The sequence below is a fragment of the Dysidea avara genome, chromosome 11 (assembly GCF_963678975.1).
Source record: "Dysidea avara chromosome 11, odDysAvar1.4, whole genome shotgun sequence".
Classification (NCBI taxonomy): domain Eukaryota; kingdom Metazoa; phylum Porifera; class Demospongiae; order Dictyoceratida; family Dysideidae; genus Dysidea; species Dysidea avara.
The window spans coordinates 4,242,034-4,257,245 of NC_089282.1; the positions used below are offsets into that span (position 1 = coordinate 4,242,034).

General features: G+C 37.1%; 1 protein-coding gene across 1 annotated transcript; it reads left to right on the plus strand.

Moving 5' to 3' along the window:
* The first annotated feature begins 925 nt into the window (after positions 1 to 925).
* On the plus strand, positions 926 to 14,079 carry LOC136237515 (lysosome membrane protein 2-like). The gene is made up of 12 exons (XM_066027690.1): positions 926 to 1,182; positions 6,168 to 6,331; positions 6,388 to 6,535; positions 8,005 to 8,187; positions 8,237 to 8,285; positions 9,121 to 9,289; positions 9,346 to 9,512; positions 11,294 to 11,412; positions 12,528 to 12,601; positions 12,653 to 12,707; positions 13,578 to 13,680; positions 13,730 to 14,079. Exons 1-12 carry the CDS (start codon positions 1,033 to 1,035, stop codon positions 13,906 to 13,908), a joined length of 1,560 nt encoding a protein of 519 aa, XP_065883762.1. The 5' UTR covers positions 926 to 1,032; the 3' UTR covers positions 13,909 to 14,079.
* The last annotated feature ends 1,133 nt before the right edge of the window (positions 14,080 to 15,212 follow it).

Genomic DNA, 15,212 nt, shown 5'->3' on the forward strand with positions numbered 1-15,212 from the left:
ATTGAGCACAGTTCTACTCTTATTACCTCTCCACCACATATGCAGTAGTGCTGTCAAATCAGCAATGCTAACTAGTATTCACAGTGTAGCTAAATGTAATGCAATTGCAATATACTATATACTCCGCATGGAAGTTTCTGTACAGTAAAAATAGCAATGGTACATAATATAACTGGTATTACGAACTCTTAAGGTGGCTCGGAACAGTTTTCATAAGGTTTCAACAGTGTTATGCAAGCAATCACATTAGCTATGAGGCTTAAATATAATCATTACTGTGGTTGACCACCAGTTCCTGTCATTTGCAAATGAATATAATTATGTTGCGTAAGCACACATCATCACAGCATTTAACAAGATCGCCGCGCGCTATTATTACAAGCCTCCATACAAAAATGAACTAGTTGCCGGTTTTTCAAGATACGACTGTCGAATTTTGGATGGGCAAGCAGTAGTAAATAAGCTACAATTGTGCGGAAGCCGATTTTTAATATTCGCTTCGACCTGGCAGTGGCGAATTTTAAAAAAAGCCCGTTTCAAATCTTTGTGTGACATGGGTAGAATTAACGCGTAAACTAAAGACCTGGTAGGAAAAGCAGCTCCGCACAACGATAGATAATCAGATAAATAGTGTCTAACAGCGAATCCAGCCCCATAGCACCAAGCGCGGAGGAAGAGTTCACTTTGAAGGGTTAAATTTGTAACTTGCGCTACACGCATCCCAGAGAGCTCCTGTTTGTTGTAAATGGTAGAGAACAAACTGCTTCATAGATTTCTGTTAGTTCAATGCACTTCGTGAAGATAGCTTGCTTGTTTTAGGTCCTGTAAATTTCATGGTGAAGCCATACGGAAACTGTTCCCAGCCACCTTAATAGTAGTGTCAGCTTGCGATTACCTTACAAGTAGCTATTTAATTAGCGCGGGCCCGGCTGGGCACATGTTAAAAAGTTCAGTTGCTGGAATGGCTTGACTTTGGTATCGTGACGCTCCAACCATAGATACTCCAACTTGAATCACCCATCCCTATTAATTATGTGCTATCGAGTGAACAAGTGTTGTTTCAAGAGAAGATTGCGATGTTGGTCTGCCTGTTGTGTTGTTTCGTCTCTTCTGACCATATTTTTCTCTCTGGCTGTTGGACTAGGATTAGCCGACGATATAATATTCCTCTTCGTTAAAAAGGTACGCCAGTAATACCCAAAGTGATGTCGCAGCTTTCTTGGTTGTAACTGCCAGTATCCCAGAACAATGAAACACTATTGTCTACTCACAGCAGTCTGCGCGCCCGACCCATCAGTCCATTAGAAGATTGTTTGTACAGGCAGTTACTTTGTGGCTATTAAAGTAATGAAATCATGACAAGCCACAAAAATTACATTACAATATTTACAAGGGGGTGTCATGTCCGCATACGCTGCAGGTAGATCTGACCTGGCCCTTGACTTTCAGTGTTTATCGTCTTTGACCTGTGACTTGAGCGTTTATTTATTTATTATTACTGGGCAGGCAGCTCTGCTGATGTGCCCAGGAAAAAAAAAAAAGAATTTACACAGATTTACAAGCTACAAGGATTTAAAGAGTCTATAGTAATGTTAGTAAGTTATTAGTAAGTAAGTTGATCATCATGATCAATTATTGCAGTGGGTAAGTTGTTCCATTCATTAATTGTTTTTGGGTAGAAGCTCTGTTGATACATTACAGTAGATGAATTTGGAATAAAGTGTTGGGGGTGATACTGTCTGGTGTGTCTTGTTTGGTGGAGATAGTGATGTGGGTGCATAGTCATTGTGTAATATTTTAAATAGTGTTTGTAGTCTTGTTATCATGCGTCTTTTTAAAAGAGTGTCCCATCCTAAATGTTCCAACATAGATGTAACTGAATTATATCGTCCATAATCATTGAGTGCCCATCTTACAGCCCTGTGTTGTACCTTCTCCAAATAGCGTTTCTTGTTGAACTTTTGACTTCTGCTTATTTCTCTATTTTCCAATACACACACCTGCGCTTGTAACCTAGTATAATATTTTCTTGGTGCGTGCTACCAAGAGTCCATAATAAAGAAGAGAGTGTCTAACTCAGTACTGGTCCATCAAAAATGAGCCCGGTAAGTACATAGTGGTAATTGTCCCTTGTGACCATATTTTAGCCATATTCATATTAAAGAAGCCTAGTGAGTTTTGATAGAAGCCCTTTAAACACTTTGACACCCATTCATAGAGAGGCTTCTTTGAAATGAATTTGGATATAATGTGGCCAAACAGGAACAATTATCACTATGTACTTACCGGGCTCATTTTTGATGGTACAATACTGAGTTGGACACTCTCCTCTTTATTATGGACTCTTGGTGCTACTAATAGCTGGGAGAGAAAATCATTACAATCGCGGCGGAATGCTTGTTGGAATTTTGAAACATCTTGGAGATCCTTACTTCTTCTGAGTTACGTATAATCCCGTAAACTTGATATCAGCTATGTATAGTTTTCGATTGTGGGTTTTGAACTTTCTGTCTCGTCTTGACCCACTGTAAGAGCTATTTTGTAGCCTTGACCGTTGACCTAGAGTTTGACTGCGGTCGCAGATCGACCTACAGCAAGAGCCTGAGTGACACCCCCCTTGTATTTACGTATTTCAAAAATATTTATTTACCAAGATGTTTTCACTTGTACTTGCGCATAAAACAAAAAAGTAAACAATTGGAGACCAGAGAAGCCTCGACAGGAGCACAAGAGCAGTCGATTACTCCAAACAGTAATTGTACCTACGTAATCACTGTCAAAGCCATTTTCATCATGAATTTAGTCTCCGTGACAGGTCAATAAGTAATCCAGGAAGTATACTACTGCTACTATATCCACTTGCACTTTTGAGAGTGGATGGAAAAATTATCCGATTTTGTAGATTTCAAGGATTTCTAATTGGATTTCTCAGATAGTGTACCAGAGTCTCAAACCGTTGGCAACCCTCCGAATTATAAAAACCTTTATCATAAAAATACATGAAAATGACACCATCTATCAAACATGGTGTCATAACTTCTCAATTAGTGTTGCACTGATAATCGGTTGAATAATCGGTAACAGCCGATATAAGGTGATTTTGCAAGTATTGGTATCGGCTACGAAGAGGAAATTGTTTGCCGATATCTGTATGATATGTAACTAAACGAATACTTTTACATTCAATTGAAATAGCTGTTATAACAAGACTAAACAATGGATGCATGAACATTTCAATCCTCAATTAAATTTTTTTTAAAGGCAACCAGGTCTTCATCATATGGGAATAGCTAGCAAAAGCAGGTATTGATTTTTTAGTGTATTGGATGCACAAGAGAGCCACGCAATCGGGAAGTGCTGGCACTAGCAAAAACTTTATTAGTGGTCACAGTGCTATCCAATTAATAAACATCATAGTATATGTTTATGTGTGGGTTTAACTGCGTGAATAACTAATTTAGTATACCCCATTGTAGTGTCTAACGATCCAAGGTGCTGAGCAAGTTGGCTGTGTCATTACAGGGAGGTTGTTCGTTGGATTCATCTTGCAATGCTTACAAATATAAACTGATTCACTGGTTTATAAATAAACTACTCTTTTACAGGAAAATGAATTCAGTAAATTTGTATAGTGACACTAAAGTTACCAGCATTGTCACATATAGCAGAATGAAACCTTAGCAATGCTTAGAAAGACTTTACAAATTAGTTTAACCAGTGGGTAGACAATTACTATGTAACTATATTTCATTGGGTGACCATGATATAGCTATGGCTTTACCACAAATATATTCATAGCACCATGTGGTCAAACAGGATGTCCAATAGGAGAATTTTTATAATTTCATAGCTCCTCTATGGTGATATTATACTGTATGCATGGAAATTTTCACAGTTGCAAACCAAAACAGGATTTTCATGATTTTATTTTCATGGTTTCTTTTCATGGTTTCATGCCATTGCTAGATTGTTTATAATTTTGTTTTCACAGATTACGTACCTCAGGTGGTTTTCGTGGATGCAGAGTTGTCTCGTATTCGAGTTCGTGTTACAATAACTATGAGACGGACATAGCTTATAACTTTAAGCCAGCACTTTTCCAAGCAGCACGTCGCAGTTGATTATGTCACGGTGAATTGTGAAATGCGAGACACCCCTTCATGGTATTACTTCAAAACTGAACATAGCTGGTGTTGAGGCTCGCGCTTTCAGCTCTCTGCTAGGGTTCCATAGCCCATGAATGTAGCTAATGATGGTTAAAATACTGGTCATTGTTGCACTTGTGAAATTTTCACAGATTTTTATTTTCACGGTTGCTGTGTTAACCAATCCATGAAAATTACATACCGTGAAAATTTCTGCATGTACTGTATGTATTTATTTTACTTAGTGCACCTGTTGTATGGGATGTACGTGTTTACCTTGGTGACTACTTTTCTCACTTCCCTATTCATTCATGCAATAGCTAGTATTCAGGGGAATGGTGGATGCAAGTACCCCATTGGGTTCTGGATCGACATGGCCATCTTTCCACTTAAAATACTGGAAGAGAGTCATCATTGCAGCTGCTTGTTACAACTTGTTTTTGATTGTAAAAGATTTTTTGCAGAATAATGAAATAGATTTTTGTCATAAAAATTTCGTTCTTACCCATTGATGACAAAATATTTTGAAGAAATTTCTAACTATAGTATATACATCTATTGAAACTTCCTGGCTGACTATTTCTAATAAAACAGTCACTAAGGTACATGCCTTTGTTTCAAACCTTATTTAGCAATATGCAACCAAGGTGGTTAAGGATCGAAATTAGTGCCCAGCTGTATTGCTTGTTCGGTAGAGATAATATCTTGGTATTACTATACATAGGTATAGCCCTTGAGTAGATACTGTACAAAATATATATTGATCACAAATAAATGGAAAGGTATTTAGTAAGTATGTGGCAAGACAAAAAAACTATTCACACTCAGTTGCCCTACTGTAAACGCACAGTTTATTTTGATGCTACAACATCCTAGTAGGTGTGTGTGTTTGTTTTACTGTTAACCGTCAGTGGCGTAGCTACCATTGAGGCAGCTGCCTTGGTAAAAATACTCAACAAACAACAATTCAGGCTGAGCAGGCCTGAGTTTTGGTAGCCCGAATTCTCTACTCAAACGTTACTAGACAGTATTACTGCACCACACATGATAGAATCTATAGCTGTAGTGCTGGAGCCCACAGTGACACAGTGTGGCATTGGCTGGACCGCTTTTCAGCTACTTGAATTTGCATGAAAAAGATCGAGATACTCTAATAGAGCAGTCATCGTAATAATACTCTAATAGAGCATTCATGACACTGTTCTCATTACACTGCTTGGGCTAAATCGTTTACATTTATATTGTCTTTAAATTACTTTTCAAAAGTTCCAGTGAGTCAACTGCATGGCATTGCATTGAGCTAATTGATCATGCATATTATGTATTAGCAAGTACAGTCAAAAAATAGCCTCCACGTGCCATTTCAAATCATATATTTTTCAAAATTTCCTTGAAGGAGCAGACTCCCTAGCTTGATATGCTTAGCACATGCAGTTGAGCATCACATGAAAGAGATAATCTCTGACTTAATATCATATCAGATCAATAAAAAAAGTATAGTGTGCATGACTATGACCTCTGTTTCAGTTAATGAATGGCTTGACCACTCAAAATATCTCCGGAGTAAGTCAGTTTTTGTGTTGAGTACACTTAAACTAGTCTATAATAATTGAAGCATGGTATACTGTAGCATTAACTATGCTGGAGCATTACTTGACATGTAGAAACACGCTCAGAGTCTTCTAAAACAGTTTCTTCCATCCAACCAGAGAGTCAACCTGTAAATACTGTACCACCCATACTTGAGAGTGTTTGTGAGTCAGTTGAGTCAGAAGCAGACCCTTTCAATTAGGTCAATGTATATAAACTTTGCCTCGGTAAAAAATTTTCCTGGCTATGCCACTGACCTGACTTTCGGTAGTTTTGGTATCACAGTTTTGGTTTTGGGCCTCAATGTATAGTATTGTGGTATTGCTCACTATGGCTAAAATAATATAGGTGTATTGTAGAGTATACATTAGCAATGGCAAACTTTTTACTACATGTATGTATGTATGAATCATACTAGTTATTTACATACAGGACCTAGAGCTGGTACCTGGTAGTGAAACATTAGATGATTGGTTGACACCTGCTGATGCGGGACAGATATATGATATTTTTTATGTTTTTGATACTCAAAATCCTGATGAATTTGCTGCAGGAGAAGTTCCAGTAGTCAAAGAAGTTGGCCCGTTTGCATACAAGTACAACTAGTCTTTAATAATCTCCTACTACTGTATAATCCATGTTTATATTGTAGAAGGCATGATAACAAGTTTAATATGACATGGAATAGTGATGAAACACTGATCACTTTTCATCGAGACATCTATTATGTTTTTGATCCTGATAAATCTGTTGGTGATCCTAATGATTACAACATCACTGTGATAAATGTCCCTCTGATTGTGAGTGACAATGAAATACATTTGTATTGACATGCTAAATCACTTTCATAAAGGAAATACCCAAGTGTTTTTAGGAAACCATAACAGAATGTTGAGGGTTTTTGATATTTCATAGATGGTACAACTAAATTATAGTTAGATGCTGTTTTAGACCTATGCGTCTGTATATAGATGTGAAAGTAATTTCTAAACCTTTTGATTAAAGATGACTTTGTGTTGGCGAGCTGATTGCAGTATATTAAGAACAGTCCATGTTCTTTCATATATGTGTCTTTATAGAAAAAATAATACGTTACCAATTAATGGACTGTGTTTTAAAATCAACACTATAGTGGTGGTGAATAAATGAAACGGTATCAAAAATATGGCGCTGTGTTTTTGTTAAGCTCTATCAAGGTGGTTTTTTTGTTTTCACTGTGATTATTGTATGTGGGCAAGTTTTTTATACTCTAATAGAGCAGTCATGTAAATACTCTAATTTAATAACCCCCTCACCGCCAAATTTGTAGAGGCTCCAATCTACTGCTTCTAAACTGCTATAACTTACATACCATACCATATAATCCTATAAAACCATATATCAAATTACTCGCTATAGAACAAGGAATTCGATTATGAAGTTGTTATTTACACAAGAGCAACCACAAAACCATTGTATAACTTTAAAGTACAAAAATCGATCTAAGTGAAACCAAACGTGAAATTTCACTACTTTACTGGCTAGCACTGTTTATAATAATACAATAAACATCACTAACCTGTTTACAGTTGAGGTGATTATCTCTAAGTCAGGTTTTTCAGCATTTGAGAAAGTGCGCATGCGCATACAAGCACAAGGTCACTGTTTCGAGGCGTACAAAAGTAGCAATACGCCACTCCAACCTATATAATCCCTCTCCTTACTGTTTCTCTTTATTAGTAGTGCCATTATCATGTCGAAGAATTGTCTACAATGCATATTATCGACGTCCCAAAAGTACGCGATTGCATCATCTAACCGCGCAATAGTGCGCGAGAGACTGGTTATCCCTGTTCCCATTCACTTAAGGGTGTGCCCACTACAGGATAAGTGCAGGGGCTACTAAAATGCTCAACTGAAGTTACAGAGCGTTTAGAATGTAATGCTACGGGCATTTATAATCGAAACTGCCATATGGCGGTTGTGGCGGTGAGAGGGTTAATACAGTCAAGTGTATCTGATAACAACACAGCATACATTAATAATTTTTGACAGCTATTAGTAATGTAAATTTAGCTCATATTTGCAATTTTATCAGTTTCATGTGTGTACCGAAACATTGTAGAATACAAAATTGCTCTATCCAAAACAATCTTCATTGTCAACAAATCCATTACTGGATTAATAAAAAGTACACAATTTGTATTTTGCCAAATCTGAATACATGTAAACTTACGTACTTTTTAAAGTACTTGTCTACCTATGAGAAAAAATATTGTTAATTGTACAGGCTGTTTTAGACCAACTTCAAGCGGACAGCTCACTATCTCAAATACGAAGTTCCCTAACTCAGACATACTTAAGACTACTTCATAAACAAAGCTTATTCCTAGAGTTAACTGCACAAGAGATCTTATGGGGTTATGATCCCAAGATGAGTTTAACTGAGAGTGCAGCACTGTTTGCTGCAAAGGTGATGTCACTGTGTGCTTAAAATTATTTTCATGTGTAGCCATATTTAGACCAATCACAGCTCTAATTTTACTGAAGGATTTACCACAACTGACACAGGTTTGTATTATTATTAGGAGCTCATCAGGTCTGAAACACAGGATAACATGTAGTTTCATTATGTCTTCAACATGAATAGACTTTCGTAGTAGAAATAATCACTTGAAATTTTCAGTATCTGCTGTACCTTGCTGGGTGGTCTATACTGTGTACACAAAATTTACACAATATATGTAATATATTGCGGTTGTGTGTGCTGAATGTAGAAAGATGTTTCCATTAATTTTAGGAAACTTTCCTTTGAATTTGACTTCCAAGGCCTGAAATTATGTTTTGGAAATGATTTGACAAATCCTGCTATTTGGTCAGACATACTCAATAGTACTGTACAATTTTGTTTTCTAAGAGTGTTCAGACATTAGCCAAAAATGGTCAGAAAATGGCAGATGTCTGACCATAATTTCGGGCTCTGGACTTCTAATATAGTCCACTGCAGGGACACCACTATAGTTTGTCAGTGCAATAGTACTATAGTAATTACAGATCCCTTGTGCATATAACTAGGTTTCTTCAGTAATTAACATTGCATTGGCTCTTATTTACCATATAGTGGAAATTTCAACTGTGTAAAATACAATTTTTCGTATTTTTTAATTCACAAAAGTCTAGAAAATGTTTTTACATTGTTTTACAAAGGCAGTAGCTATACATAACCTCAAACATTTCACAATTATATTTTCTCCAAGCTATATCCTTACTCGCAAAATTTGCGAAAGTTTAAACCCTCGAAAAGTTTGGCTATACGGTATAGGACACCACCATGTTTATTTATATATTCCTTTGTACTTTGTACTCTACAGACATAACTCTGTGATTTAGTGCACTTTTGGTATAGGGAAAGACGATATTTACAATGTAGCCCAACTTGTGCGTTGGAACAATCTCACTAGCATTGCTGTTTGGAATAGTGAAGATGCACGTCATCTGTATGGTACACTTGGCCTACGCTTTCGTCCAAGGCTGGAGAAGAGTAGAGTAACAGTTTACAGTGATAATTTTGTGCGGTGAGAAATGTTTTAGAATAATAGACATAATATTAATGTTGATATGAATTTTGTAGTCATTTATCACTTGTTTATGGAGGTGATGCTGAGCTACGTGGAATTGATCTATATTGCTACAAATTGACACATCATTTGTTTAGTAATGTGTCACAATTTCCACCTAATCAAGGATACTATGCTTATGATTATAACTATGGAATGATAAATCTGTCTATAATATATGGTTGGTGTGTGTGTTGTGTGTGTTGTGTGTGTGTGTGTGTGTGTGTGTGTGTGTGTGTGTGTGTGTGTGTGTGTGTGTGTGTGTGTGTGTGTGTGTGTGTGTGTGTGTGTGTGTGTGTGTGTGTGTGTGTGTGTGTGTGTGTGTGTGTGTGTGTGTGTGTGTGTGTGTGTGTGTGTGTGTGTGTGTGTGTGTGTGTGTGTGTGTGTGTGTGTGTGATAGCCAAGTGGTTAAGGCATCTGCCTGGTGATCGAAAGCGGTCATGCCACTTTGATGTTGTTTCCTTGAGCAAGAAACTTTACTCACATTGTTCCAGTCTACTCAGCTGTTAATGGGGATCTGGTGACTTGGTGTCAACTGGGGAAGCAGCCCACCCAGCTGTAACATCAATGGGTACCTGGTGTTAACTGGGAAAGCAAATGCCCAACTGTCTTTGTCTCGCTTAGTGGTGTTGAGGTCATTGTGGAACTTTGGGTACTGCGACCTCTCTCCGGACAGTCCTCCTGCGGGTTACTAGCCCTGCCTCAGATGGATTTGCCTGCACAAGGCTCAAGTGCCTAAGTGGTGCACAGGCATCCCAGTGCTGGTTCGCTGGGCGGCAATAGCTGTGTTTCATATGGCTGCTGTAGGCTTTGCTTTTTTTTGCTTTTGTGTGTGTGTATAGCCAAAACCTGTACCTTGATGAATTCCCCAGTTTGTGGTGAACACATTGAGACAAGTCCTATCTCCATAGCCTGTTTCACTTGTGACATGATTATGTAATAGTTATACCATGGCTGCGAGGGATTTTGCTGATATATACACCCAAAGCCCGAGGGCTGCAGGTGTATATGTCAGCAAAATCCCAAGCAGCCATGGTACAAGTGATATATATCACTTGGGGCACACTCACCTAATAGGTGAAAGAACTGATGAGAACTCATCCCATTTGTTTTATACGGTAGCATCTGAAGATCGATTGTGGTTTTAATAGCGTGGGCTAATAGCCATCAAAACGTTGTCCATACGTTAAAACGTCATTAATACGTTACTATGCTCTGTTAGTTTTCAACACGCAATGTTAGAAAACTTGCGATTGTGGGATGGAGTTTATATTGTTATCATTTTTGTACTAAGTTAAGCCAACTAACTTCGCTATTGGGACAGTAAGTTATTATATTAAGTTAAGTACTTAGAACTGGGGTAAGTTACTAACCTATTTCAACGTAGCAGTAGTAGCTTTGCTGTTCCATGGTCTGTTCAAAGGCTGATACGCGGTGGGTAGAAATACGCATCCACAATCGCCCAAACAGTTATTTTGTGCCTTCATTATCCTTTAGTAACAACCAACTACTCTATCTTAGCCTATGTACTAAGCTTAGCAACCTCTACAAAACCGAGTCCCACAATACCAAGCTCTATGTCGCTCAATATAACGAGTCAAAGTGCATCGATTCTTTGAACTGGCTGAGTATCAAAGTCATTGGCAAACTGCTTTCCCATGATATTGCCCGGGCAATATGCGGGTTAAACACCGAGCGGCGCCTTTGAACGCCCACGCTAAAGTGGTATATGATCAATTAAATGAGCACTTTTAATTTATTTTCAATGTAATCACTGTGCAAATTGACTGTTCTGTTCTTCTTGCTGTCTATCGCTGTAATTTTAAAAGTTAAAGCTAAATGTTAATAGCTTGTTTTTCCATCTAGATAACAAAGCAGTCGGTTTGAGAAATATAGGGTTTTTGCTCAGCAGGTCACATATTGTTGTGTATGTGTGTATAACCTCATTAATGTCTCCTCCAGATTTACCACTTTACAATAGTAATCCACATTGTCTGGGCTGTGATCCAGAGTACTTCAAGACTGTTAGTGGATATTATCCAACAAGAAGTAAACACGAGTCATACGTGGATATTGAGCCGGTCAGTATGCGTGTTGCACATGTTGATAACTGCTGTAAAGATTGCAATATATTTGAAATTTGGTATACATACAGGGGATTTAAAGACAAATCTTGGTACCAAATTAGTTTGAATATGATAATCATTCACAGAGTTATAAATAATTATTCACGAAAAATAATACCAATGTATGATTGAGATACTCTAATAGTGCAGTCACCCTATTAGAGCAGGCAACTATGCAGTAAGTCATTCTATTAGAGGAGTCAAACCTGTTAAAAGTCATTATGTACAGCAATCAAGGGAGTTCTCATTCTGCAGAGAGTTTAGCTTTGTTACAAGTCACCCTGTAGACAGTTCAACAATGTTACAAGTTATTCTGTAGAGAGTTCAGCCACAAACAAGTCATCCTGTATAGAGTTTTAGTAAAACAGCTAAGCAAAAAAAAATCATTCACTTTTTGATAAAAGCACCAAACTTGGTACAATATTTGCTTGATTCATACTTAGATACAGTGTCATTAAAGTTGCCAACCATATCACGTCAAAGAACCTGACAAATAAAACTAATAGAAATGTATTGAGAACCCATAAAAGTGTTCAATAGTAAAACTTTGCGTCTGCATAGACAAGCAAGGGATACCTGAAAATTTATCAAGTGAGGTGTCCATCCAGGTCATTAGCTTGCAATGGTAAGTGGCCCGGAGTGTCAAGGTATATGAAGCCATAGATGCACGATATAATATTTTGAACATGTACTTTTTATACTGAAATATTAGCTCCATTAGAAGTGTTTAAAAACGGTATATTTTGCCACATTTTGTAAGATTTTCTGTTTGCACCTGTTACATTCATGCTATTTCAGCAAAAAGATTTTATACACTTGTATGGTTTCCTGACCAGCTTGAAATAGCTTGGTTTAAATGTTTCCAAACATGCTTTAAGGCAATGATTTTGATGTGGCACCATATCTTAATGATTTAGCATACCTTACTCAGAATATTTGGTGCTTTTATCACATAGTGAACAATTTCATCAAATTTGTTGCTTGGCTGCTCTACTATTCATAATTTATGTGTTTGCAAATTGTGATTGTGTTATAAAGAAGTTAGTCCACCATGATATCTTCTCTTGCAGTTTACTGGTGTTGTCTTACATGGTGCTGCCCGTTCACAAGCGAATATCAGGGTAAGAAAGAATGAAAAAATTAGGTAAGTGTACAGTATATTGTGCACATCAAATTCACTGACATGTAATCATAGGCAGGTGCAGTCCATCCAAAACTTAACAATGTACCCTTGGTTCTATCAGAGCACTGTAAGTTATAGAGACTATGAAACGTCTTATAATGAAACAATGACTAATGTTTGCTTACGTCTTAGACGAATACTCCTGCTAGTATAGTAAAACCTCACTAAACTCATCCTCTTTAATATTAGTGGCTCACTAGGCAGCCTCATAAATGTATTTTACAATTGATCAGTTCAAATATATAATATGCTTTTGAGTTGATTGTTAGAAACGGTTAAATTATTGTTTAGAGGTGCATGGATGCATACTTCTACACATCATGTTTCAGCCATTGAGCAGACCATGGAATATATCAAAAAAGTACTTTACTTATAATATAGTAGATTTTATAATATAGCCAATAGCAAAGCTAGTGGTCTTAATGTACAAGTAAAACTAAAAATTCAAACCCACAATTGTAAGTTCTAACACTGACAGATGAATAACAATCTGAGGGCTATTAACCCATGCTTTTAAAACCACAAAGTCCACGATTGATTGCCAGATACCAGTGTATAAAACAAAGTGTGTATATTTTTGTAGTATCACCTATACCACGGCTGCATGCTTGGGATTTACTGATATATATACACCATTGTAAAGATATGATTAAAGATGTATCAATGGATCCAAAAGCATTACAACATAACATCCATACACGAGTGTTACATAATTAGAATCATACATGCGCATGCATGCTCTTACAACAAATGAGACACAACTACGTACAACTACATTAACATTAGCCATACTACTACACCCATAGCCCTCGTGCTTTGGGTGTATATATCAGGAAAATCCCTCACAGCCATGGTATATCTAATTTAGTTTTAGAGGTACGTATACAACATCAGCTTGTTTTTAAACTATACTTCCAGTGTTACTATTTGTACATAGGAAGCAACGGCATCTGAAAGTTCAACAGATGACTTTAAGAGCCGTGTTCAACTTCCACGCACCATCCTAAATATTTTAATGATAATTTGTCTAGTGTTATCAGGTGAGGTGGAGTGTTAGAAATATGATAGTTACATTTTTATGCATATTAGGACTGACCATGTTGTGGATGGCAGTCTTGTTAGGTGGATGGTACTACTATCGCAACAGAGAAGAGTCAAAGATATCATATAATAAATCTAGTATCAATGAAGACAATGATTCCTCGTCATCACCATTATTAAAAGGCAACACTACAAACTACAATACTATAGAAGAGTCGAAAGTGTGAATGAACTAGTCTTTTATTTATTATTCTAAAAACACAGTGTCTTAATTTAATTGTATATAATATACCTGTAGTATAACTATAGGTGATGTTATTTTGCATAGAGATTACAATGGAACACACATTAGCCTGATGTAAAAATATTGACAAGTTATCTAAACCATGTAAAGTCTGTCAAAGAAAGATACTTAAAGTTTATAAATATAGCTAGCTGCTATTATAGATACAGCTAGCTGCTATAGTGTAACAGGTATACTGATTATTCTATGCTACTGAGACTTCATATATCACACTAGGAGTATATGTGACCAAATTTTGGAAAATCACCCTTATTGATGCATTCAACACATTAACTATTTAGTTCGGTAACACAGCATTATAAGTTTAATTCCTACCCATTTAGGGTAGAATAAGCCATAAATACCTTGAATTTACAAGAAAATTTTGATAAGTGTTTTCTGCTTTAAAAGGTAAGTATCAAGATTTACACATTCAGTTTGATCAAAGGCAACATGAAACAGCAAGCACCTAATCAACTTGAAGGTGAGAAAGCTTATATAAATGTGCAAATATTAGCTTTAAAAAATCTCTGAAACTTTCAGTTGAGTATTCCTACAACTTTTGCATGTGCTTAAAAGTATAATCAGACATGCATGGTGGCAGGGGTGGTGGAGTAGGCCAAAGAGTGAGGGGGCCAGGCCAGCTATAAGTTGAAGACCAAAAAAAAAATGTCACAGCCTGCTGACAGTAGCTGCTCTCCACAAATTATATGTCCTTATTTATAACTACACATGCGTAGCTAAGTAATTTGCTACACTACTCTGAATACTGTGACTGCTCTATTAGAGTATCCAGATCCTGACTGTTCTATTAGAGTATCTCGATCTTTCTTGCAAACAGTGCCCCAAAAAAAGTGGGGGGGGGGGGGGGGGGGGGCATGGCCCTCCTGGCCCCCCCGTCTCCACCGCCTATGCATGGTGGAACATTAAGAGAATGAAATCATGTATGCACATCCAGATAGAAATGAAACGTAATCACTAAGGCCACTCCAATTGGTAATTATGTTTCTGGTCCTCCGCCCGCATCCTATTTTGGAGAATGTGAAATTTCAGAAATACATGGGTAAAATGCCCGCATCAGCCTTTTGGAAAACCTGGATTTCAGAAACAATTGTTGGGCTGCAACAAGTATGCTAAATCTAACTATCTAAGGTATCAATTTTGTATTTTATCAGTGAAAACCTGTAGGAAATGGGCAGAGTGCATAGTACGGATCGATATATTCTAATAGAACAGTCAGTAAATCAC

Coding starts and splice junctions, on each gene's coding strand:
- LOC136237515 (XM_066027690.1), top strand. CDS start 1,033: ATGTGCTATCGAGTGAACAAGTGTTGTTTCAAGAGAAGATTGCGATGT. Junction 6,332..6,387: donor GTTGGCCCGTTTGCATACAA/GTACAACTAGTC, acceptor TTTATATTGTAG/AAGGCATGATAACAAGTTTA. Junction 12,602..12,652: donor AGAAAGAATGAAAAAATTAG/GTAAGTGTACAG, acceptor ATGTAATCATAG/GCAGGTGCAGTCCATCCAAA.